At 41.3% G+C, this 24712-nt stretch overlaps 1 protein-coding gene across 1 annotated transcript in view; it reads left to right on the top strand.

Annotated features, from left to right (window-relative positions):
• LOC146656566 (protein crumbs homolog 1-like) overlaps window positions 1-24082 on the top strand; it is a 31405-nt gene extending 7323 nt beyond the window's left edge. Inside the window, exons 2-13 of the mRNA XM_085424331.1 lie at window positions 1831-2526; window positions 3382-3577; window positions 5601-5740; window positions 6571-6756; window positions 6853-6966; window positions 9761-10696; window positions 11916-12457; window positions 12865-13030; window positions 15177-16038; window positions 19254-19370; window positions 19523-19649; window positions 19862-24082. Coding sequence (XP_085280457.1) covers window positions 1831-2526; window positions 3382-3577; window positions 5601-5740; window positions 6571-6756; window positions 6853-6966; window positions 9761-10696; window positions 11916-12457; window positions 12865-13030; window positions 15177-16038; window positions 19254-19370; window positions 19523-19649; window positions 19862-20083 — 4304 coding nt within the window. The 3' untranslated portion in view covers window positions 20084-24082. The remainder of the gene's footprint in view (window positions 1-1830; window positions 2527-3381; window positions 3578-5600; window positions 5741-6570; window positions 6757-6852; window positions 6967-9760; window positions 10697-11915; window positions 12458-12864; window positions 13031-15176; window positions 16039-19253; window positions 19371-19522; window positions 19650-19861) is intronic.
• Window positions 24083-24712: the final 630 nt, after the last annotated feature.

The raw sequence follows: 24712 nt of genomic DNA, 5'->3' as shown, positions 1-24712 counted from the left end.
ACTCAAAAGATGTAATTATATCAGGGCTCACTTTAGACACTCAAATATGAAGACTATAATATGTCTATAATATAATATGAAGACTATAATATGTCTATAATATAATATGAAGACTATAATATGTCTATAATATAATATGAAGACTATAATATGTCTATAATATAACATGAAGACTATAATATGTCTATAATATAATATGAAGACTATAATATGTCTATAATATAACATGAAGACTATAATATGTCTATAATATAATATGAAGACTATAATATGTCTATAATATAACATGAAGACTATAATATGTCTATAATATAACATAAAGACTATAATATGTCTATAATATAATATGAAGACTATAATATGTCTATAATATAACATGAAGACTATTATTCTTTGTTTTTTAAGAGTCTCCACGTTGGATTATCGGCCTCAGCGTTGTATTCGGTCTACTCCTTCACTACAGCCATTAATCTTCAGTCTCATTCTCTTTCCTCCTGTTTCCTGTCATCATAAGTGTGATTATTGGTCATAAGTGAGCATGCTGAGGCTTATTATCAACTATGAAATTAAAACAGAGGAAACAAACAATGCAGCACTTCTCAGGTTTGGAAAGCAGAAAGGTGGTGCATGGAGATGTGAGACACTCATGTGAGGAGGAAGTAAGAGCAGATAAAGAAGGTGATAGCAAATGCATGTGAGAGGAACTGGGGGTGTTAAAGTGGATACAGTGGGAAATGAGGACTGTAGGTGTTGCAGGGAAGATATAAACAGATTGTTACTGGGAGGTTGTTAGCAGTGGGACACAGTGGCTGCCATTTTATTGGGGTGATTTTATTCAAAACATCTTACAGTAATTCCATAAATTTGTGAGTGTAGATGTCAGTAGTGAAAATCCAACACTTTGTTAGTGGAGGAAGGAGAGGGAGGTGTCACAATGGGCTTTCTTGACATACAGGTGTTTCTTCTGCTTTAGGGGTGATAAAGAGTAATTTTACAGCTAGACCGAAACTTTGGAAGAGCCTATTATAATGCAAGGTTCAACATATAAAATGACTTCTCGGGTATTTTGTTGCAGTGCCCACATTTGTTCTTGTCATTGCGTATACAGGCTGAGGTTAAATGAACATCTCTGCAGGATGCTTCGTACATTTGGAGACGGGGTGAGTCTCATTTGCACCTCAAAGGTGAATCCTTCCTGCAGCTACACCTGCGGCAAATGTAGAAAGATCAGTTAACCTGACAAACATTTCCATGCTCCAGTAAATGATCCATGTGGTATTTATCATAATTATCTATAGTTTTATCAGATAAATTCAAATAAATGAAATTACACACAAAAAAATACATAAATAAACTACTATTAATTTTTACTAATTGTTAGAAATATATATGAACAATATCTTTATAGTTTTTGTAAAGTTTCAAAATGTTTACTAAATACTGTGTAGTGTGGACATCCATTATGTTGACTAGTGTTTATAATACGTGCTTTAAAGACTGTGTTAATATAACAGGGGCCTCAATAAATCACAACACTGTGAAACGAGCTGCTTCACTCATCGCTTGGCTTCGTTTGTCTCACTTTGGTTTAGTTACTAAAACTACTGAGGATGGTAAATGTTGCAGTTTGGGTTAAAGTGATGAGCTAGGACAAACACTAACGCCACGACGTGCAACGCTAACAGAGACTTTATATGTTTGAGTTGTAAGCAAATTGGACTAAACAGCCCTTCTAAGGGCTGAGTTAGTGAAGAAACCTCTATCACAAAGTGACAGTAAAGAAACATGATTTTATGTGTTCTTAACAGGAAGTTTGTCTTTCATTTCCAGGCCTGCTGTGCACAGCAGCAGAAGATGCGTGCTTATCGTCTCCTTGCAACAACGGCGGCTCTTGTTTTGACCACTTTGGCGACTACGTGTGCCTTTGCCCCAAAGAACCAGTGTGGTACACAGGTAAAAACTGTGAGGACCTGTATGATGCCTGCATCGATGCAACTTGCAGCAATTGCACAAGCAAACCTGGAACTGGCAAGTACAGCTGCCTCTGCCCGGGTGGTTTCGCAGGGCTCAATTGCACCCAGGGTGTTGATGAATGTCAGAGTAACCCCTGCCAGGGTAATAAGTCCTACTGTGTCGATGGAGTCAATGGCTATTCTTGCCACTGTCCAATTGGTTTTGGTGGTGAGCACTGCCAGGATAATGTGACCAAATGTTCAGAGGAAACATGCCAGAACGGTGGCACCTGTACGGACATCCCTGACACTGGGCACCTGTGCCAGTGTGCTGCAGGATACCAGGGGACAAACTGTGAGGAGAACGTAGACGAGTGCCAGTCGGAGCCCTGCCAGAATGGAGCCATCTGTAAAGATGGAGTGAATGCATACCAGTGTTTCTGTGTGCCAGGATTTCAAGGCTCCCGCTGTCATTTGGACATCGACGAGTGTGCCTCCCGACCCTGTCAGAATAATGGCACGTGTTGGGATGAGGTAGATCACTACAGGTGTGACTGTGCTCCAGGCTATAAAGGTGAGCAGGTATTTGAAGCAGGTCGTGTTTACAACAGGCAGAGCAGCATAGTCCAGGAACTGTAAGGTACCGAGCTTCATATGAACATATTTTAAATTTACAGCTTTAACTGGCTGTTCTAGGTTTAGAATACTTTCCCAAATAAGTCCAATAAGATTTAATTACACTTATATTGGCTCATTTAACAGTAGCAGTGTATAGTCTGTAATTCTTGTCTTATTATAATCATACATCTTTAAATAACCTTTGTCACTCCCAGCAAACATGTAGGTGTAACATAGACCAGGTACTGTTTAATCATTGTGTCAGATGGGAGAACAAGTTGCTGTGGACAACAGGAAATTCTCAGGTTTCAGATTATTGATTTGCTCCAAGCTTATCGCTCAACAAAAATAAGCTATATTTAAAATTGGTAAGTCATGCGTAAACATTCCTCAATAACCTACAAAAGGATGCTGGGCTGGTAGAAATACGAGGCAGTGGTACAGGAAGCTGCAGTTTTGAGACTGCAGAGCTAAAAAGAGCTTAATCGGGAGGGTATATTTTGGAATATGATGTAAAGAGAACAAAACATCTCATTGTGTATATCACAGTGTGACACAGTGTGAATCAGGTAGCTGGCATTGTTTAGTTTAATGTAGTTTGTACCACATGACAGTGGCAGCTAAAGATGATCTCTTGAAACTCTGCAAAATAATTCCAGTGAGTAACCCCGAGATAGCTGTCTATCCTCAAACTGCTAATCCTACATCTGATTATTTCAAATGTGAAATGTGATCATTGTGGACATATATGACAATGCATCGCCAAATCTCATGCGCTGGCCTTCTGCCATCCCGCCTGTGTCCTCTGCAGGGATTAACTGCGAGGTGGAGATCGATGAGTGTGAGGTTCGTCCCTGTCAAAATGGCGCCACCTGCCGAGATCATGTTGCCATGTACTCGTGTGAGTGCGTGGCTGGATTCCAGGGGCAAGACTGCGAAGTCGACATTGATGAATGTGCCAGCTGGCCCTGTCTAAATACAGGAAAATGCATAGACGGAGTGAACAGGTAGTATTTCTTTCAATATACTGAATATACCCTGGATGTCATTAATGTGCCCCATATGGAAAAGAAATAGAATAAACTTTTAAAAGACTTGCATCAGATGTGGCCTTCTTCATATAGTGACTCATGTAAGGCTGATATGCTTCACTCATGAAAGTGGCCACTTTCTCATTACTTCCATATATTGTTTTAGGAAGTATCCATATACAAGTTTTATTTATATAATTTTTCAAGGGATCTTATATCTGTTTTCACTCTTATATGCTTTTCATACAAGTTTCACACAAGACAGATACAAACTTTATAAGACCTATAAATATATTTTCCATACGGGGCTGTTTCCCTAAACTTAAACTTGAACCATATCTTCATACTAGAATTGAATGATTAGAGTCGGGGGTGGGGGTGTCCCTGACATGCCTAATTTTTCTACATGTAAAAAATGTAACCCTCATAGTTTACTGTGCAAATGAGCTGTTTGAAGAAGGAAATACAACAGATTCAAAGCATCAAAAACCGAAGTAAAACTTTAGCAAATCAAACTGTTTTGATATGTAGTGATATTTACTGTAGTGAAATAATTATTCGTTGTTTTTCAAACTGACAGCATTTTGTACTGTTGAAATGCATCACCTGTGTCTGAAGATAAAAACATGTGTAGTACAATCATGTAGTACATATAAGTAGTAGTACATCAAATAGAAGGAATTCATCAGTGCAACAACACGACTCATAATCCTCATAATCACTGTAATCAAACCTTATAATTTAGCAGGATAAAGGTAATGAGCAGAATATTTAACAGTCAGGTGGACTGAAAAACAGAAGATAATCGGTGTTAGGAAGAGACTAGTGTACACTAACATACAGGTGCACTGTGTCAGTCTGTGTTGTGTCTGCCCAGGACTGCACGGCAGACATTAAAATTGATCAAGGACAGGAATTAATCCTCTTACTGTCTGTCACGGTCATAGTCCTCACACAGCTGTAGGTGCTGTGAATGCCTGGGACAGTAAAATGTATTTTAACAGCATCGAGTGAAGAAGATAAAGGATGTAGTAGTTTCACATTATAAGCATCAGTATGTAAATCTTACACTGAGTCAGAATCAAATGAGTGAACATCATTTAGAAACAAAATCGTAGAAAAATCATTATTTAAATTAATTGATTTTTTGATGAGAAGCTGCTTTACTGGCCTGTACTTAAGTTGCATTTAGCATCACAAGTACATGTTTATTATTTGTTTACAGCTGCAACCATTATTTTGTCAGTGTAATAAAAAAAGGAATTTTCTTACAGCTGAAAAAAGTCGATTTATAAGAAATCAAGTCAGTGGCTTTGATACTAAAACTCTTTGATCTGTCTGCATTTGTAGTATTATTCAAGTAGAATTATTATGAATTACACAGCAAAACATTGTTTCCATTTGTATATTTTTTGTAAAAAAATAAAATAAAAATAAATCAAAACATAACATTTCATTGTTTCAGCTTGTCACATGTGAGGATGCACTTTTAAAAATTTAATCTTTTACAATTTCACTGATATTTGTGTTTTGTGTACAATGTTGAGGTCAAGCGGCGATAACAAGATACTTGGAGCCCAGTGGGAAGTTTTCGTCTTAACCTCCTAAGACCCAAACTCTTCCATGGCAGCATCTTTAATTTCTCTTTGTTTTTTGGGTTGATTGGAACCTGATGAATGTAAAAACAAAGAATTACAACATTTTTCTTAACCTGGTTTTTGTTTCTGAGAAAAATCAGATCCACATTTGAGGACATTGGCTTTAAACTTGGATCGAACAGTGGCAGTGTAAAGTCCTTGTAAGTGGATATCAGGCCCTTGTAGAGCAAAATGTATTTTGGTCTAAACACCCCAAAATGTGATGCCACACACAGACAGCAGGTGCTAGGAGGTTAAAATGCACTCTATGTCAACCAGCTACAACAGTGCAACAGTAATCTAATGTGTAGTATGATAGACATGCTCAATCAGTCTAAGACTGCCTATCTTGTCTCTTCTAGTTATGTCTGTGACTGTGAGGGGACAGGCTTTGTAGGCGACTACTGTGAAGAGGATATTCCTGAATGTGCTTCTGACCCCTGCCAGAACGGAGCCACGTGTTTGGAGGGGACCAATCAGTACAAGTGCCTGTGTTGGCCAGGTACGCTGTGGTTCAACTTAAAGTCTAAACCACCTCTCACCATGGTTTAGGGCTTGTGTTATATAACTACTCACCAAAAATGCTAAAAAGTGAAAAAAAGAAAAGCTGCGGGGTTTCCCATGCATGAATCACACTGAACAAAGCAGTTAAGGACTCTTGAGTCTGAGGGCATAAAGAGCAGAGCCACCATTCAAAAGCAGGGACATTCTTTAACGTAGGAGGACGTACAAAGATGCAGACGCAGGCTGAAGATGAGAAAAGCTAAGCTGTGTTTAGCAGGTGTCCCTGAGTCTGATTATTTACACTAATTTAAAGCCTTTTAAAAATCACATGAATTATTAAAATCAAACTATCCAACGAACTGTAAACATGCTGTTGTGTTGGACGCATCACATCAGCTTCTGAACAACAAATTCAGAGATTATTTCTAACTTTGCATTGCTCAGCACACTTAAAACACTGACATGCTGGCGCCGTTTTCTGCTTTGATTGCTCAGAAACAATCAATCTCATATCTAATGGAAGGAGGAAAGTGGAAACGATGTCCTGCTAAAGAAAGAAACAGTCGTTCTGGGGAGTAACTAAAGAAACAGCTTTAGAAAAGTCTTGGGGGGCTTGAATATTTCAGTAAAATGTTTATTTTGGTTACATTTGATCCTCCTCAGAAAGTATTTTTTAATATATTTAATATTTGAATATTTCTTATTTTGTAGTTATTGTAGGACTGAGGCAATATAGCATGATGTTCTTACCACCATGTAAGTATGTTGACAGACTGAATATTATTATAAGAATAAGTATATAATGTGTTTGTGTTTATGTGCAAGCAGGTTACGAGGGAGACGACTGCCAGGTGGATATAGATGAGTGTGAGCAGCATCCCTGTCACAATGGTGGAAAGTGTTTTCAACGCTCAGATGTCGTGAACTACAGAAAGCTTCCTGAACTCAGCACTGCTGACTTCAGTTATGATGTGGCCGCCGGCTTCATCTGTCATTGTCTGCCAGGATTCATTGGTAAACCAGACAAAAACCACTTGAGTTTCTCTGCATGTGCCTCGTTGATGTGAAGGTGACGTGGATATAAATATCACTGATATAATCCTCTTGCAGGAGACGACTGCTCTGTTAATGTGGACGAGTGTGAGTCTGCTCCATGTCAGCATGGAGGAAGCTGCCAGGACCTCGTCAACTCTTATCAGTGTGTCTGTCCAGATGGCTTTACAGGTAGGAGACACCTCTTATCAGCTATTTAATTTTACCCCCTAACAAGTTGTGTTTTCTATTCTCTTCCTTCAGTGTCACAAAGTAGAGGCTGTTATATAATCTACCAGGACAGATGATATAGAATCAGTGATGTAGCCTGATCTGGTGTCACAGTGGTGAAGTGTGTGCTGAGCCTTGCCTGCACTAAAAAATCACCGTCAGCTGGAGCAGAAACGACAGTATCTCTTTAAAAAACTCTTTATTTCCTTTTAAATATTTCTGTTTTTTTTTACCTCAAGGTCCTCGTTTGTGTGACAATTTGAACTAAACAGTTAAAATTGAACATTTTCATTAGGAGTCAGTGTAGATGGATTACCTAAGAATCTGCTATGCCAAACAAAAGTGCTTCCAAACTACTGAAAACAAACTGACCCACATCACTAATCTGGAAGCCCAGAAATCTGTTCTGGAAGTGATGAGTTCAGCCGAAGGCTCTCATCAAGAAAATCAGAGCGTATTTGCTAACAAAATGATGACAGTAGAGGAAAGGAGTGGATGAGAGCGCACATGATATAGAGAAGCATAGCTGAAAACAACAGAGCCAATAGAAGGTGCCATATGTCAGGCATTAAATGTGGGTCTCCTAAGAAACTTGTCAGGAGGGGGGGGGATTACAGCAAAGCTGCTTAGTAGCCTAATTAAAGTCCAATGAATAAAGGACAATAAACAAGGACCTTATCCAAATGATACATATGTCATGTGTCTTCCATCCTGCACTATATCCAGGAGCAGGTGTACTTAGAACAGCACAATGATGCACAAGGAAACTCTTATTTTGTAGAATCTGAAGATTATATCAAACATGTTATGCGTATACTTTTCCTTGGTGTGCCGGGTTTTTCATGCTTCTTGCAACACTTAATGTTCTTTTGGTTCTTCCCTGAATTTAGACTCTTCCTTCTTTTGAACTGGGATGCTAGATCATCTGTTGAAGGACTTCTTATTTTTGTAGTGGTTGAAAATGACTGTGGCTGAAATAATGGTCCATCCTATACTTGTTCCCAGCATGTCAAGTACTGCTATTTTGTCAAAGCCCCTGGTATCTCAGACAGTATCCTGGCTGGCTGTGGTTCAGAAGGTAGAGCAGGGCGTCTACTAATTGGATCTCCTTGGGCAAGATACTGAACTCCAAGTTGCTCCTGATGTGTTCATTGGAGTGTGAATGTTGGCTAGAAAGCACTTACATGGATGAATAGGACATGTATAAAGCTCTTTGAGTGCTTAGGTAGAAACGTGCTACATGCATATGTTCTTTGTTGCAAGTTAAGAGGTGCAAGACTAACTGATGAATCATTTTTTTCAAATTATAGGAGAAAATGTTGACATAGAGACATTTTTATATATTTAATAAAGCTTAGAAATGTAAAAATCAAATATCTGTTACATGACAAAAATTTACAAATAAAATAATTTTTACATATCACAGTAATTTGACCACCGCTCCTGTTTTTACTGGCGCAGTGTTCAAAACTATAGTGTCTGCAGCGGGTGATTATTCGATCAGCTCTTCATTATGCTGTGAGTGTCATCAATCCAGCTTTCAGTAAGAAGCACGTGCAGTTCATTGCTACTAATGATTTCGCTGTGGATTTAATTCATACAAGAGCAGAGGGTCTAAACAAAATGAAATATAGATATATATTGTATATATTATTATATAGTCCGGTGCTTTTCAAACCTGGCCCACACACCTTAAACACTGAACATGCAGCACCTCCTGCTGGCTCTTTCCAGGAAGTACTTGGCACTGGTGAGTAACTACAAACCAGCTCATGGAGCAAGGAGGGGACTGCAGCTCAGCATTCCTGTTGTCATACACTGACAGGAGCCAGCTGGAGGCTGGGAGCTAATCGCTTTGATAGGACTGAGCTGCAGATAGGAGTAGGAGTATAGGGTGTGAGTGAGGAAGGAGGAGGAGGAAGAAGGGAGGGAGGAATTCACAGACTGATGGAGGAGGGAGAAAAAAGGCAGAAGGAAAGGTGGGCAGGGCTGGTGTAATCACTTCTGCCTGTCTGCCTGGTACAGAGTAGAGAAGAGGAGGCACCTCTGGTTTATGTGTGTGCGTATGTTAGAGAGAGAGAAGACTTGGTTATGTCACTTCACTCATCCAGTGTGAGCTGTGTGTCGTCCAGTGCCTCAGTGGGTCATGGAAGAAAAGAGGCTGGTGCTGCTGCTGTGCTGCTGCTGTGGGCCCTGGTGGGTAACAGGTATGATGCAGCACTCTTTGATTGCATAGAAGAGATTTGCATAGAGTTGCAAGGTTTTTATGAGAGTGGCGCATTGGCAGCCTGAAGGAGCAGCTTTAGGACACCTCGGGTTTAGAGTGTTTCAGAGGACTAGGTTAATGCAAGTTGACTGCTGCTGTTGAGAATTAACGTTGAACAGAGTTTGACAAGGCGCTGACCACCGATCACACAGAGGGTGTGTCATACACAGCTAACAAATGCAATATTTAAAGGTTCAGTTGGTGCAGTCAACAAGACAGTCACTAAGTTAATTGTGTTAGGGAGACTGAAGATCCTATTGTTGTCTAATTGTGAAATTAACAGCTATTTCCTCAGGTCATTTCCTCATCTGTTAATCGCAGAAAGCTCATCCCTTGTCTTCATCTACATGTGTGCTTCACTGACTTGATATCTAAGAGATGTTGTAGTGAAAATATGATCCATGTGAATGTATTTTAGCATGGCAAAGTTGGACGAGTGTTGCTGGAGTAAGTTGCAGTGACACTAAATGTCAGTGTTTCCTCGTGCAGGTGTACACTGTGAGGTAGACATCAACGAGTGTGACAGTAACCCTTGCAAGAACGGCGCCACCTGCGAAGATGCTGCCAATTCCTACAGGTGTCACTGCCCTGTGCTGGAGCCCGTCCATGAGCCCTGGGGGGGGCCAGACTGCGACGTCAGGCTCGTCGGCTGCCGGCAGCACCAGTGCCAGCATGGAGCAGGCTGCGTCCCTGTTTTGATCAAGAACGGTGAACACGGCTACACCTGTGTGTGTCCTGCTGGCTGGACAGGAGATCACTGCAATACCTCCACCACCTTCTCCTTCAACTCAGAGGGTTACGTCCATATGCAGTTGCCTGTTTTCAAGAACAAGACAAAGCCAAATGTTCTACACATGCAGCTTCGATTCAGGAGTACTCTTCCTGACATGGTGCTCTACTACCGGGGCACCGTGGAGAACTTTGTCTCTCTCGAGCTTGTCAAAGGCTCCCTCCAAGCAAAGGTAAAATCAGGGAAGCTACTGTGGGCCAATTACCCAGGCCCAGTCAATGATGGAGAATGGCACACGGTAACCGTGACCATGGATGAGAGATTGGTTCTGGCTGTAAAAGGACCCGGCTGTGAGGAAGGATGCCAAGTAAAGAATGAGGGTCGAAACCATCTGATCTTCCTCCAATCCAGCTCCTTCCAACAGCTGTATATAGGAGGGGCACCACAGAAATATGTGGGCAACTTGTCCAGTGGAAAGGCATTCATCGGCTGCATGGAAGACTTTCAAGTTGACTATAAGCTGCTGCTGCCTCAAGATCTCATCAGGGAGGAGAATTCGGGCTTGGAACTGGGATGTACCAAACCAGACTGGTGTGGTGAGGACCCATGCATGCAGCGTGGACAGTGTGTGGATATGTGGGTCGGTGCCAGCTGTCAGTGCCATCGACCGTACTATGGAGAAAACTGTGGAAAAGGTAGGAGTAAACATCTCACCTCTGCTTCGACTGAAAAAAAGGGTTTTCTGGACAAATTAACAGAACAGGGAAAAACTTCTTAGGTTTAGTAACCCAACACACAAAATCCCAGGTGTCCTAGTTATGGTTAGATTCACAGCTCTCCCTTTATTTGGAAATTTTACCTGTTGGGTATAACTATGAACTGCGAGGTCACAAAAAGAGACTTGATTCAAATGTTACATCTTCTTAAAATGCAACCTTAACACAACACCATCTGTAAACATGGTTTGATCTAGTGGATGTTAAGAGGTTACAAGTAACAGCTTTAATGCTAGCTGCATCTGCGTCAACAGCCATATGTTATAAGAAGCAGATATTCCAGTCAAACCAGAAGCACTGAAAAGTGACTCCAGGGTTATATTAAGCAAAATCACCTCTTACCAGCTAAGAGTAATTTCCACCAAAACTAGAATTGTAAGAGGGAAAATTCAAACTAATGATTGATAAAGGCAAAGCACCTTTCAACAGCTCAGTGAAACTAAGCAAAAATGTTTTATCAGACTATGGCTTCCTTTTAAATAATAACATCGGTCAAAATCTGTTAATAATGTTCAAGCCCAGGCCAAGTCTTGAAAATGGTTTCTCATTGTTCAAAGTAGGTTCTGTTTGAGGGGATTGTTGTTGTTGTGAAATTACACTATAGAAATAAAAGAAAATTGAATGAAATTGTTTCAAAAATACTGATTACAGAATGTAAAGTAATAAAATAATAGAAAAAGTAATAAAAGTAAAGTAATAAAAAAGCAGAAAATGACCCAAAATGCATCAGTTAAAAACTGAGTAACACCTTTTTATTTGACCTTAGAGTGCAGTTGTGGTTTCTGCACAACTTGGCATTAATTTAAACTAATTTAGCCAATTACATTTAGTTTTTGAATGAAAGAAATTACTATTTGCTCTAGGATCTTATATGATATATCACACAAATAATCATAATGAAATTATAATATCATAAAGAAAGAATGTAATAGTAAATGCTACTGATGCTACTGAAGAGCTCACTAACCAACCTCTGCAGTCAGCCTGATTCATACATGTCACAGTGCTCGTCATTTGTTTAGTACTTAAAATCTTAATATGAAAATAAAAACTAACACATTTGCATAATAAATATAATAAAATCTAATAGTTCATGAGATAAAATACTAAAGCTCTGTCCTTCTTCCCCCTACTTCAGAGTACCCTTCCTGGACCTTTGGACATGAAAACAGCACCAGCTATTCTATGTTCAACATATCAGAAACTCACGGTGACAACTTTAGCGTTTCGTTTTTTATGCGCTCTCTCAAACACAGTGGCATGCTCCTGCAGTTCCATCGAGAAGGAGACGCCTACCTGACTATCTACCTGAAAGAAGGCACTGTTGCTCTCTACAGTCCTCACACCACGCTTCTCTCAGAAGCGAGATCAGTTACTGATGGGAAAAATAATTTGGTGATTGTAAAGGTACATTGTGGCCATGTGGTTTTTCCCAAAGCGGGCAATAATCGTGCCTTAGGAAATGTGAGTGTAGAAGCCGGGGATGTGGCATATGTTGGAGGGCTCCCTGCAGGCAAGAGCACGAATGCCTGGGGTGGAAACTTCAAGGGCTGTCTGCAGGACATTCGACTGGATCACAAGCATCTGGTTGCTGAAGGTTATCCAGAGGGGATGGAGGTTTACCAGGCAAGCACCGAGGATAACCTGCTGCCAGGATGCCAAAGTGATGATACGTGCAAGGTAAAGGATGCGGTGCATCCCTGTTTAATTTCTCATGATTTACAGTTTTATTTATAATCATTTTTTATGGTGATGGATTGGTAAGTACAGTCCCCTCACAGTGAGGTTTCCTGTTTGGAAACATTTCTATTTGACTACAGACAAAATGAAAATGAAATGAGAGAGATTAATATACGCTGCAAAGTTGATTTATGGGAAAATATATGGCTCTTGTATCTCATGGCAATTGCAGGACTGTCTAATAGCTTGGTTGTGATAACCCTATTATCATTCATCTGGTTGAGAATCCTGCTGATCTGTAAGTTAGCGCTCAATCCTCTTAGTAGCCTTAACCTATGCGGTCGCATCAGGTGAGAGATTTTACAAGCGATGGTCTAATCCATCCATCTGTGTTTGTCTGTGCACAGGATGAACCGTGTTTCAATGGTGGACAGTGTCAGGTAACCTGGAATGACTTCAGATGCAACTGCTCCACCAATTACCGGGGTCAGCTATGCGAGACTCGCTTGTGGTGCGTCGAAAAGCCCTGCCCCGAGGGAGTGCGCTGCATGGAGCTGCAGGATGGTTATGAGTGTGAGTAATCCCTGAGCAGTGATTGGCACTGTGTTTTTTCAAACCAGAGAGATTCAGGTTTATTTGTTTCTGCTCTTTTTCTTTTAAATCAGGAATCTTGTATTAAAGTTTTTAACATTAGATTTTTAGGAGGACCTCTCATGAGATTGACAGAGAGACTCGGTGACCTTAACAGCTCTGTAGCAGGTGCATAAACATTATTTTGCATCATATTGAAGTAGTTTTTTATGGCTTTGTTACGTTCCCCCCGAAGGGGTCTAGGCATGCGAGTGAGGGGACCAGTAAGAAATGAGTCCAGAACAGAATGAAAGGAAAACAGACAGAGGCTTTTAGTAAATAAAATAGTCTTTATTTTAGATAATCTTAACATAAAGAGCCGGCAACGCCGTTTTACCAATAACACTTGGAAAAAGGAAAAAAGGTTGCAACAACAAAGAACACAACAACCAAACAAAAACACACCACGAGGAGGCACTTCCAGGGGCCCACAAGCTCACCCTGTCACTAGCAGCAGCTAGCTTTACTGCTGCCGAGGCCCACAAGCCCACACTACTCACGTGAAGCAGTTACACTGCACACTGCTTCCACACTATAGGATCTCTCCCAACAACTTCAACACCCAATGTGAGGACACCAGAGAAAAAACCACACTGCTCACAGCTCATCCCCAGCTTAAATAGCCTCAGAGGTGATTGCTGACTGGATTCAGGTGGCAAACGAGGCTAACTAAGAGCAGCTGTGTCCTGGGGAGAGAGGAGAGTGAGAGAAACAGAGGGGGTAGGCGTGGCAAGAGAGGAGGAGGCGGAGAAAAACACCACGCCCACACAAGGGCAGTTTCAGGAGGCCCAGCTAGGGCCGTAACACCCCCTCCCATAAATACAAACCAGTGGTTTGTCACAGAACGTCCTACCCAACTTTTAAACATATCACTTACCATGCACCATAATAACGGTTAGGCATAGCCTCCCAAATCTGCCAAGACCTTTTCGATGGGTCCAAAACACTGAATGGGGTTGGCTCAATTCCCTCAAAATAGTGTCTCGAGTGACAGCCAGATGTTTTTCGAGTCATTACACAAGGAGAGCCCAGCGGATAGCTAGAAGGCCTTACTGAAACACTTTTCAGGCGCTTCTTTGCTAGGTCATGGCGACAGGCATGCTGGTTAGCCAGAGGTGCAGGTTGGAATGGTTGTATCACACCCAATCTGTCACACTGTAGGTCATCTGGACCTGAAAGATGGCTTTTACTGTGTAGCAGCATTGAAGTGGCACAGAGAGCAACATGACAATGGTTCTACAGAACTATATTGTTTAGTTATCAAGTGTTACTCTTTACTTTGTTGGTGCTACAGCTAATCATTTAGCTCTTTAAAAAATCAAAATAATCTGGATATGAATTTATATAATCTTTGATATTTCTGGTTCTTTTTGTGCTTAAAAATGAATTTTGCAATTTATTTAGGTTTTTTGGAGGGAAAGCAAGAAATCACACTGCTGATGTAGAAGACTAAAAATCTGATGTATCAAATATGATAGACTAGGTAGAGCAGATGGTACATCAGTCAGAAGGTCAGTGGATTGATCCCCGGATCCTCCAGTCCATGTGTCCAAGTCTCTTTGGACAAAATACTTGAACCCCGAGTCTGTGAAAGTTAGATAAAAGCACTTTAAGAGTGTGTGTGACTGATTGAGACTTAATCAATTAGCAGGAATCATTTTTAGTGCTCATCTAATTCTAAAAGTAATTCTTTCCTCCCATTTTTACAAAGTGTTTGCCACAGAAGACTTGCTGAATAAAGCAGGTCCCTTGATCCAGAAGGATATCTGGGCCTGGATTAGTTATTTTCTTAGCATGATGCCACTGTCTTCCAAGTTTTCTTATTTCAGTCTTACAGTGTTATTCAATACTTCCTGAGTCAAGATTCGACTCTAAAAGACGTCTAAGGTGGGCGAAGTCTCAACTCTGATCAAACTTTCAGCCATATCCTTCAGGAAAGACCAACAAACAAATCAAACAATGACCTCCTTGGTGGAGGTGAAAATTAACGTGATGTCTCTGAACCAGCAGCATTTATTTTTTCAAAAATTGTTTCCTAATATTCCTGTTTGTTAGTGCCAGTAACTCTCATGACGTTTTCCCCTCACAGGTTTAACTGAAGCCATTTTCCAGGACAATTCTCTCCAGTACGTTGCCCAAAGCTCCCTGCTGAGCTCCATAACCAACATCACCATGAACGTACGAACACGGGATGAGAACGGGATCTTGCTGCGTTCTGTCAACACAACCGAGGTCTTCTGCCTGGGCCTGCTCAACTCCAGCCTGCTGGTCAAACTGGACAGTGGGGATGGTGCAGAGCTGCAGGCCTTCACGAGCGACAGGACAATCGCTGATGGGGCATGGCATCACATTCAGCTCACCATGGTTGACCCAACACAGTCAGAGTCGCGCTGGCGCCTCACCGTAGATGGACAGAGAGCTGGTGTCAGCTTTGGAACAACTGGCAACCTCAACTTTCTCAATGACACCAAAATCTGGCTGGCAGAAAAATACACAGGATGTTTAGGAGAGGTGAGGCTGGGTGGGGTCTACCTACCGCTCATAAAGGTAGCAGATCCACCTCAGATGAGCCGATTCACCAGAGTGGGTGGCCACGAGCCAAGCATTGGGTGCCGAGGTGCACCTATTTGTGATTCGCAGCCCTGTCTCAACCAGGGTGTGTGTCAGGACCAGTTTAATGAGTTTAACTGCAGCTGCACACCTGGATGGGAGGGGGAGCTGTGTGAAACAGAGATAAATGAGTGTTCTTCAACGCCTTGTGTCTACGGGACATGTAAAGACCTCCTGGCAGACTTCCAGTGTGAATGTGAGCCTGGATACAAAGGGAAAGACTGTGGGGCAGAGGTGGATAACTGTCTGGAGTTCAAGTGTGAGAATGGAGGAGACTGTGTGGAAACACAGGAAACTCACACCTGTTCGTGTCCTCCTGGCTACATTGGAAAGCGTTGCCAGTGAGTATAGCCTTCAGCTTCTCTACAGCGCATTCTTTTAACCCTTGGATGCACAACCTACCAATACCCACATTCTTCCACGAGTGGGGTCAAAAATGACCCCAAATAAAAACAAAGCGTTTTTGCAATAAACTGGGTTGTTTTTCTTCAAAATCTTTAAAATGAAGAGTTGTAACATTTTCTTATTCCAGGTATTCCTCATAAAACTGCATTTTTAATTATTTTTTCATTAATTTTAAGAAATTGCAGTTTTTGTATCACTACCCCCCCCCCCTCCACAAAATCAAAGCGCTTTTGCAATGGTAAATGGCCTGTATTTATATAGCGCTTTACTAGTCCCTAAGGACCCCGAAGCGCTTTACACATTCACACACTGGTGATGGAGCTACATTGTAGCCACAGCCACCCTGGGGCGCACTGACAGAGGCAAGGCTGCCGGACACTGGCGCCACCGGGCCCTCTGACCACCACTAGTAGGCAACGGGTGAAGTGTCTTGCCCAAGGACACAACGACAGAGACTGTCCAAGCCAGGGCTCGAACCAGCAACCTTCCGATTACAAGGCGAGCTCCCAACTCTTGAGCCACGAGAAAGACATTTCTCTAATTTTGATTAAGATTATATATTTTGTTCAAACAAAAGAGAAATTTCATTTTTGACATGTACATTGTTTACTTTTCATTTACATTTTAGCACTGAACAATCAGTCAATCAATCAGGTGTCAAAACATGTTTGTCCCTATGTCTGGAGGACGAAAAGAGGTCCGGAGACCATAACACAACAAAAACATCTTATCTCCTCTCACTGCGTGCAGCTGTCACAAACTACTTGCTTCTGGCTGTGATCATTGCACACAGGGGTATTGCATTTCAAACAGCAATCAGTGGCTTTGCGATCTTTGTTTCTTGGACACAACTGGCACCTCTTCTTCTTCTGCTGGCCCTGTGTGCTTCTTTCCTGTGGCTGGATTGCAGCCGTTCTTTTTTCACTCCACACCTTCCCGTTGCATCAGGGATGTAGGTTGTGGACATCTCTGGACCTGGAAGCCTTCATGACTGGAAGAATGTCTGGCTTGTTCTGTCGCAAAGTTTCCACAATAGTCAGAACCTTCTCAAGGAGATGCTCTGCAAGATGGTGAAGAAGTTGTCAGTGGTGATGTTGTGGCCTGTGTGTCTGAATCCACTGCACAACTGACTGTCAGTGTTTTCCCCCAGATTCTTCTGGGTGTCATCCCCTGGTTGTCTGCCTTGGTACACAATCCCATCAATTGCATATGGGATGCGTGCATCACAAACCCAGAAGGTTTTTATGCCATACTTGGTGGGCTTACTCGGTTTACTGTAGAAGCTGGGTCATACCTCTGAAAGGCACAAGTTGTTCATCCACTGTGACACAATCACTGGGGATGAATTCCTACCTGCAGTTGATCAGGAACAGGTCCCATATGTAGCAGGAAGCTGCCATGTGGTCTGTTTCAGTCGGTTGGCTCTGGTCCTCTTGTCATCAAAGCGCAAGAAATGGCAAATATCTTCAAATTGACATAGTTTCCTTTTACAATGGGTTATGCAGAGGACTCCCAAAAACACATGGACGGTACAATGAAAAACAAGTTCATAAATGGAGATAATACTTACATACTGTATATGTTGCTGTGTAAAAATGATCTCGGTGGTGAGACTGCTGACATCAGAAGTGTAAGTGGGACGGTCGGAGTTGCTAAAAATGAAAAGCTCATAGAAGATTTCATAGGAACTGCTTGGGCTCATTTTTGACGCCACTTGTGGAAGAGTGGGGTAGTGATACAAGAACTGCAATTTTTAAAAAATAATGAAAAAGTAAATACAAATGCAAATGGCCTCATGTCCCAAACATGTTTTATGAAGAATACCTGGAATATGAATATATTACAACTTTTCATTTTAAAGATTTTGAAGAATCAAAACACGTGGGGTCAAAAACGACCCCGCGTGTGCATCTCAGGGTTAAATGTGCAAAACTGCACCAGGTAAAACTTTGCCTGGTTCTATATTGAAATCTCTCCTGCAGTTGTTACTTTTTTATTTATATTCTTAAAGAATTTAAAATTATTCTTTCAAAGGATGATTACAGGCTGCCTGAACGTTATGCAGAGATTTATTTCAGATCGGTTTGTCAGTTGCTTTTGTTTGTTATAGCATTTATTGTATAATGCAGTGGTTCCCAAACTTTTTTTGCTAGGCCCCCCTTTGTTTTATAAGAAAATCTCATGTTTGTGTGGGAGCCCCGTCAATAACGTGTCCATTATGCTAGCATTGTCCAAGCAGTCTTTTCTTTTTAGTCATACTTTGCCCCCCCCCCCCCCCCACCCCCCCCCCCCCCCACCCCCCCCCACAATGGCTCTGCGCCCCCCACTTTGGGAACCGCTGGTCTAATGTATGAACCAATATTTCATGTCTGAAAATATTAAGATAGTAAAGCAGCTAGCTCGCTGTACTTTAAGTAGCACAAAGCGGGCATTGTTTCTTTTTTTTTTAGAACCTTACTGTCTAAAGCACCTATCAAGTAAAGGCAAGCAAGATAAACCCAAGATGTTTTGATGAATCAGCTTTTATTAGCCATTCAGTACATTGCTACATCTGTTATCTACCAATTGCATTAGCACACAAGCTAGAATTAGCTACCATCAGTGTAAGTGCTCTGCCCTGCTGGCCATCGTTTACATTCCTTTTTGCGCCTGGACTTTCTCTGTCAACTGTAAAGAAGTTGCTTCTCTTCACAGCTATTCTTCATTTTCACCCACAGCTGTGTGATTTTTTTTCTCTTTGCTGCATAAATTTGGCCTCATGTTATAACTGAAGCTCGCTTCAGGTAACACTTACCATTTAACGTTGTGTTTTATCCTTTTTTCAATATACATGTGCCCTGAAAACTATTATTTTTTACTAGAATTAAACACTCTATAAAAAATTAACAATTAGTAAACTAGGTGATCAACATGAATAATCTGCCAGTGTCATCTGAAACAAACAGAAATGCCAAACATTTGATGGTTCCAGCTTTTGAAAGACTTGTTCTTCCAGTCTGTTTTTCCAGTCTGTTTTTCCAGTCCTGTGTTTTACGGAACAAAATATCCAATAACCGGAAGAGCTGATGAGCTTCAGCTACTAAAAATAATCATTAGCTGAAGCTCTGCTGTCGAAAGCCTCCTTGAGAAAATGTGTTTGTGTGTCTAATAGATGGCGTTTTCCTCCTGTGGCATGCAATGCGAACACTGAGTGTCTTAATGGAGGAGTTTGTATTGGAGGTGACTCTGGGGGCAACTGTACCTGCAAGCCAGGATATGCTGGAGACAGGTAGGAGTACGACACTGCACACTCTCCTCTTCCACACCCTGTACTTTTAAAAGTACATCTGAACCACATCTAAGTAGAAAGGTCAGAAGGGCACATGTGAGCTGCTGCTCTGTCAGTCAGTATTGTGCTAAAACCTTGTTGATGTGTTTCAGGTGTGAGACAGAAATAGATGAGTGTGAGTCCAGCCCTTGTCTCAATGGTGCCACCTGTCTCGACAGACTCAACCACTTCCAGTGTGTGTGTGTGTCAGGATACACTGGCACGCTTTGCGATAGCAATGTAAGTGACACACAACTCCATTCACCAAAACTAGTTGTAAGTTAATGTGCTTAGTTCTGCTCAATGGGTTTGCAGTTTGAAATGCCTTTATTTGAGTCAGGTTTCCTTTAGCTACAAGAGAAAATGATTAAACCTCCAGAGCAGTGCTTGAAATTGTGCTTCAGTCTTTATCCACACTTCAAACTAAGCTGGTCTGTGCTGTTCTCTTGCAGAAAGAGGAACAAACAGAGCGAGTTCCATGGTTGGCAGTGGCCATTCCTTTGACCACTCTATGTGTCTTACTGGCCATCCTGGTGGTGTTTTTTCTCATCATGACAGCACGAAAGAAGCGTCAATCAGAGGGCACATACAGCCCCAGCTCACAGGAGGTAGCTGGGGCCAGACTGGAAATGGGCAGCGTCCTCAAAGTGCCTCCAGAAGAGAGGCTTATCTAAGGCTTGAAGCCTTTCCTCACAGACTTACATCCAAAGGATGCATATTAAGGGCGAGAGATCAAATAGTCCTCAGTGTTATCCTTTACACAAGGAAAGAGGTAACAAAATAATCAGTATCACATTTTCTCTCTAGAAAAACTTGTGACATTCACAACTTATAGGTGAAGACTTCAACGTGGATGCTGACAGAGGCAAACTCAGACTGTGCTGGTAGAAAGAGTTTGGTCATTCGATGTTTAGCTCTCGTTGGGCGTTGCTTTTCACACTAAATCTGTTTTGCATAAATAAAAAGGAAAGACGAAAAAAACTGCACCACAACAAGGGCTCGGGAGTAGAGCGAGAGCACCACGGAGCCCAACACGTGGAGCTGAACTCCAAAGTGCTCAGGTCCAGATCGAGTCTGAGCTTTTATGGGATGTGATCAGAAGCTAAACGGACCAAAATGTCTGCTGCTCGTCCCAGTGACAGACCCCATGTTTTAACTGAGAGAGCCAACGTTAGGTTTTCACGCTGTGGCTGATCCGTGCATGTTGCGCACTACTTTGTTCCCCACTATTTGTGGTAGTTGTAGTTACACACTGAAGTTTTAGATTTTTCTGGAGCCAGACGTCATTTTTATATCCGTCATGTCTTTTGCCATATTGGGTTTTCCTTTCTTTCCTTCCACAGTGAAGCTTTTTTGTCTGAAAGAATGCATTTTGAATTAAATTACCTTGATGTTAAATTTCTAATTCAAGAATGCTGCCAGGGATTCCACTTGCCTAATATAAACGATGTCCCACTGGAAAAGAGCATTGTTAACGTTTTAAAATCAGTCAGGTTACGAGCGACTCGACTACAGTCAGGCGTTGGGTATTGGCTAAGTTGATATATATGCTCACCTTTTTATGCAACTTTTCCAATTTAAAAATAATGAAAATGCTATTAACAAACAAACAAACAAAAACTGCAATGCCAAAGGATTTGATCAGACTTCGTCGTAGTTTTTCAGAAAACAAAACCCAAACATAACTCTAACCCTCACCTTAGTTGTGTTGCTGGTGACCTGGTGGATGTTAAGAGGTTAAAGTACAATGCAGTATTACTCACGGAGCACATCTGGCTCGGGTTTGTGTGAATAAAACAGTACAGAAAGTTCCAACACGTAACATACCGACGCTACGTGACAAATCCTCGGCATGTTCAGAGGCATGAGAGCCGTTTGGAATGAATCTCTACATGTCAATGTGTTTTACATTCTGACCATGAATCACTTTAGAAAACACTGTCTGATAGGGTTAGGCTTAGAGCAGGAGTGGGCAATCTCAGTCCACAAGGGCCGGTGTCCTGCAGGTTTTAGATCTCACCCTGGGTCAACACACCTGAATCACATGATTAGTTCGTTACCAGGCCTCTGGAGAACTTCAGGACATGTTGAGGAGCTAATTTAGCCATTTAAACCAGCTGTGTTGGTTCGAGGACACATCTAGAACCTGCAGGGACACCGGCCCTCGTGGACTGAGATTGCCCACCCCTGGGTTAGATCCTCTGCTCTAAGCGTGTGTTAGCGCCGCGAGCGTCATTCTGTTGGATTCAAGAATCCGGAGCGTCTCATTTCACGCTACATTGAGACACCTCGGTCCGTGACAGATCGTCGGTCTGTTACGCGTTGGGAATGAGAATCTCTGGAAAGTTTGTGTGATGGAAAATGAGATCAGAACTCTAAACGGAGCGTGTGGCGAGACGTCGCTGTGGCGAGACGTCGCTGTGGCGAGACGTCGCTGTGGCCTAAGTAGGAGAAAAAAAACTAACTGCTGTATTATATTGTCAATGTGCACTGTATGACTCCACACAGTCAACCACACCATTCTTTATTATTGAGTAATTATAATGTCATTGTTGTTTGCTGTGTTTACTTTGCTGCAAAAGTTGAAACCACTGAATTTGTTTTTATGTTTGTTTATTTTGATGTATTTTTCGTGTCAGAGCGTTTTGTTGTAGAAATGTTACTGCTGTAGTCCGAGGAGGTCACACCTGTATTTGTGGACGTGAATACACAAAGGAAACACACACATACCATTATTACATGTTTATACCTTCCAGTGTTTATCCACTGTGGCCAACGACCAATCATTTCGCTTAATTTCAGCCTGTTGTTTTATATTGTTTCATAAATACTGATCAGACTGAATTTGACTTTGAGAGTAATGTAAAGAATTCCTCATTCAAGTTAACATTTACAGGAAAATTTGAAAGTTGGAAAGTCTGTGCATTTGTAGTCCTGTTCACCTGCTCGCTTGCCTTTTACTCTGTATTCACCAGTGCTGCTGACCTTTACAGTTAATGGATGGTGCAGAGGTCATACACTCATGTAAAACTTTAAAAATCATGGAAAAACACAAACAAGTGACAGCTGAATATTGTGAATGTTTCATGTTTGAAGTTTACATTGATTTTGTTTCATCCAGCCAATTACATCTGCCCTAATACAGATCGGTGGCCAAAAGTATATTCATATCCGTTTCTGTTTTATTGGGTTAGTGAGGTGCCGGATTTCCACTGAGGAGCAAAGCTGCTGTTCTACTCGAGACAGTTCTTAAGGAAGGTTATTCCGATTGTGAGGTTACAATAAACACGATGAACCAACCCAAGTGATGGTTATATATCATAGCTTAGTTTTATTTTGCATAGGATGTGTAGAAGAGAAACGTGCTGGCAGACTGTGTTATAGTTCAGATGTTTTGGTGCTCCGACAACTCTTACACTTGTTCTTGGTTTGGTCTTTTCTTTTGCTAAAGGAACATTTCAGTTCAGTTATGTGCTTATAAATCTCTGTTTTACATGTCATTGTATGTTAATTCCAAACATAAATGTTCTTAATTGATTTGTGGAAGAACTCACGCCCATACAGCACATTTGGAAGGAAGTGGAAGCCAAAACTTCGACCTGAATATGAAATGCTGTTGATAAACATCAGCTGGGCAATGAGGACTACGGGGAGGGAAGCTTTTACACCTACACATTAATGCTCAGAGTTTTTCTTATTATCTTAAGCAGTGTTATATCCACATAATTCTGCTCATTATCTGTATATTTTTTGAAGATTTAAAACATTAGAGTTTAAGTTACAGTTTACCTTGTGTCCTCTGTATGCACAGAGTTTAATCGTAAATGCAGAAATAGACACCCCAAGCAAACATCCCAATCATCAAGGCAAATTTAACAGAATAAAAATATTCCTGCACTATTTACTGTAAATTCAGAGGCTTTATTTGCAAGTCTTGCAACCTGGATGCCCTTTAATATGTAAGTGTTGGCTGGACTATGCTGGTGAGATAAATGTGGTTATTCATGAAGTTTTCTGTGGAAATAATCATACTGTGTTGTAATTATTAGTCAGGCTTGTTTATATTTCTGCAGGGCTCCCATAGTGTTTCATAACAGCCTGAAATCCTTAATTGGCCCCTTTAAAGTGAATGTAGAGGTACGTGCCTTCATAGGATCCTGTGTTATTTGTAGCTGTTTAGGTGTTTTGCATCTTAGAGATGACATATAATACTTTAATCACATGTTGATTAAAGTATACATACAGTATTACACAATGTCTTTTAACAGAATATGCACAGGGTAGGTAAATATCTCAACTACGTACAGAATGATAATAATGATTTTTACACTGGTGGTGTTTTTACTGAAACTGTGCCATGTTAGATCTGTGCACGAGGCACCCGACTCCAAAAGATTACAGTCTGTTCAGAGAGCACTGACAGTTTGGTTTTGTTGTTTAGAAATGTTATTTGGTTTATGAGTGAAATGAATGGGTCAGCACACTGAGACTGTAACGGTCTTACAAAGCTCGTGTGTGTGAAGCTAAATGTATATTTCCCATCAATGTTTCTGGTTACAGTGTTTGTTTATGTATATAAGAGAAACGAGGCTGGATATGGGATCAGGTTATTTTGAAATGTGTCTTAATCAGTGTTAAAGTAAAAATAAAACACAAAATGTATAACATGGATGATCTTTTTTTCTCTGTGACGTCAGTGATGTGTATTTTACATTTGAAGATCCACCATGTCAGGCTTCAGGTGCATTTCATCTAAATGCTAAACACATTCTCAGTACAGAGCATCTGGAGAGTGCTTACAGCACTTCACTGAGTCAACATTTTGTCGTGTTACAGCATTATTCAATATTGAATTACATACATTTCTCACCTCGAAATAATGACCAAGTGAATACACTTTGAAGGTAAAAAACAAAAACAGAACATCCTTTTCAGGGTTGCGGGGGGCGCTGGAGCCTATCCCAGCTATCATAGGGCGAGAGGCGGGGTACACCCTGGACAGGTCGCCAGTCTGTCGCAGGGCAAAAACAGAACATGTACATATTTATTCACAGCTTTTGCCATGACACTCAGAATTGAGCTCAGATGATCTGTCAGATGTTTCTACAAACTGATTGGACTCCACCCGTGGTAACTTCAGTTGATTGAACTTATATGAAAGGCACACACTTATTATAAGGTCCCATAGTTGACAGTTCATGTCAGAGCACGAACCAAGCCATGAAACCCAAAGAACTGTGTGTGGACCTTGGAGATAGGTTTGCATGGAGGCACAGATCCAGGGAAGGGGACATAAAAAAAAT

Source organism: Rhamphochromis longiceps, linkage group LG12 (assembly GCF_057381845.1).
Source record: "Rhamphochromis longiceps isolate RC_006_pf linkage group LG12, R_longiceps_female_GT1.1, whole genome shotgun sequence".
NCBI classification, from domain to species: Eukaryota; Metazoa; Chordata; class Actinopteri; order Cichliformes; family Cichlidae; genus Rhamphochromis; species Rhamphochromis longiceps.
Note: the sequence above shows the minus strand (reverse complement) of the source record. Positions and strands in the feature narration are given on the sequence as shown.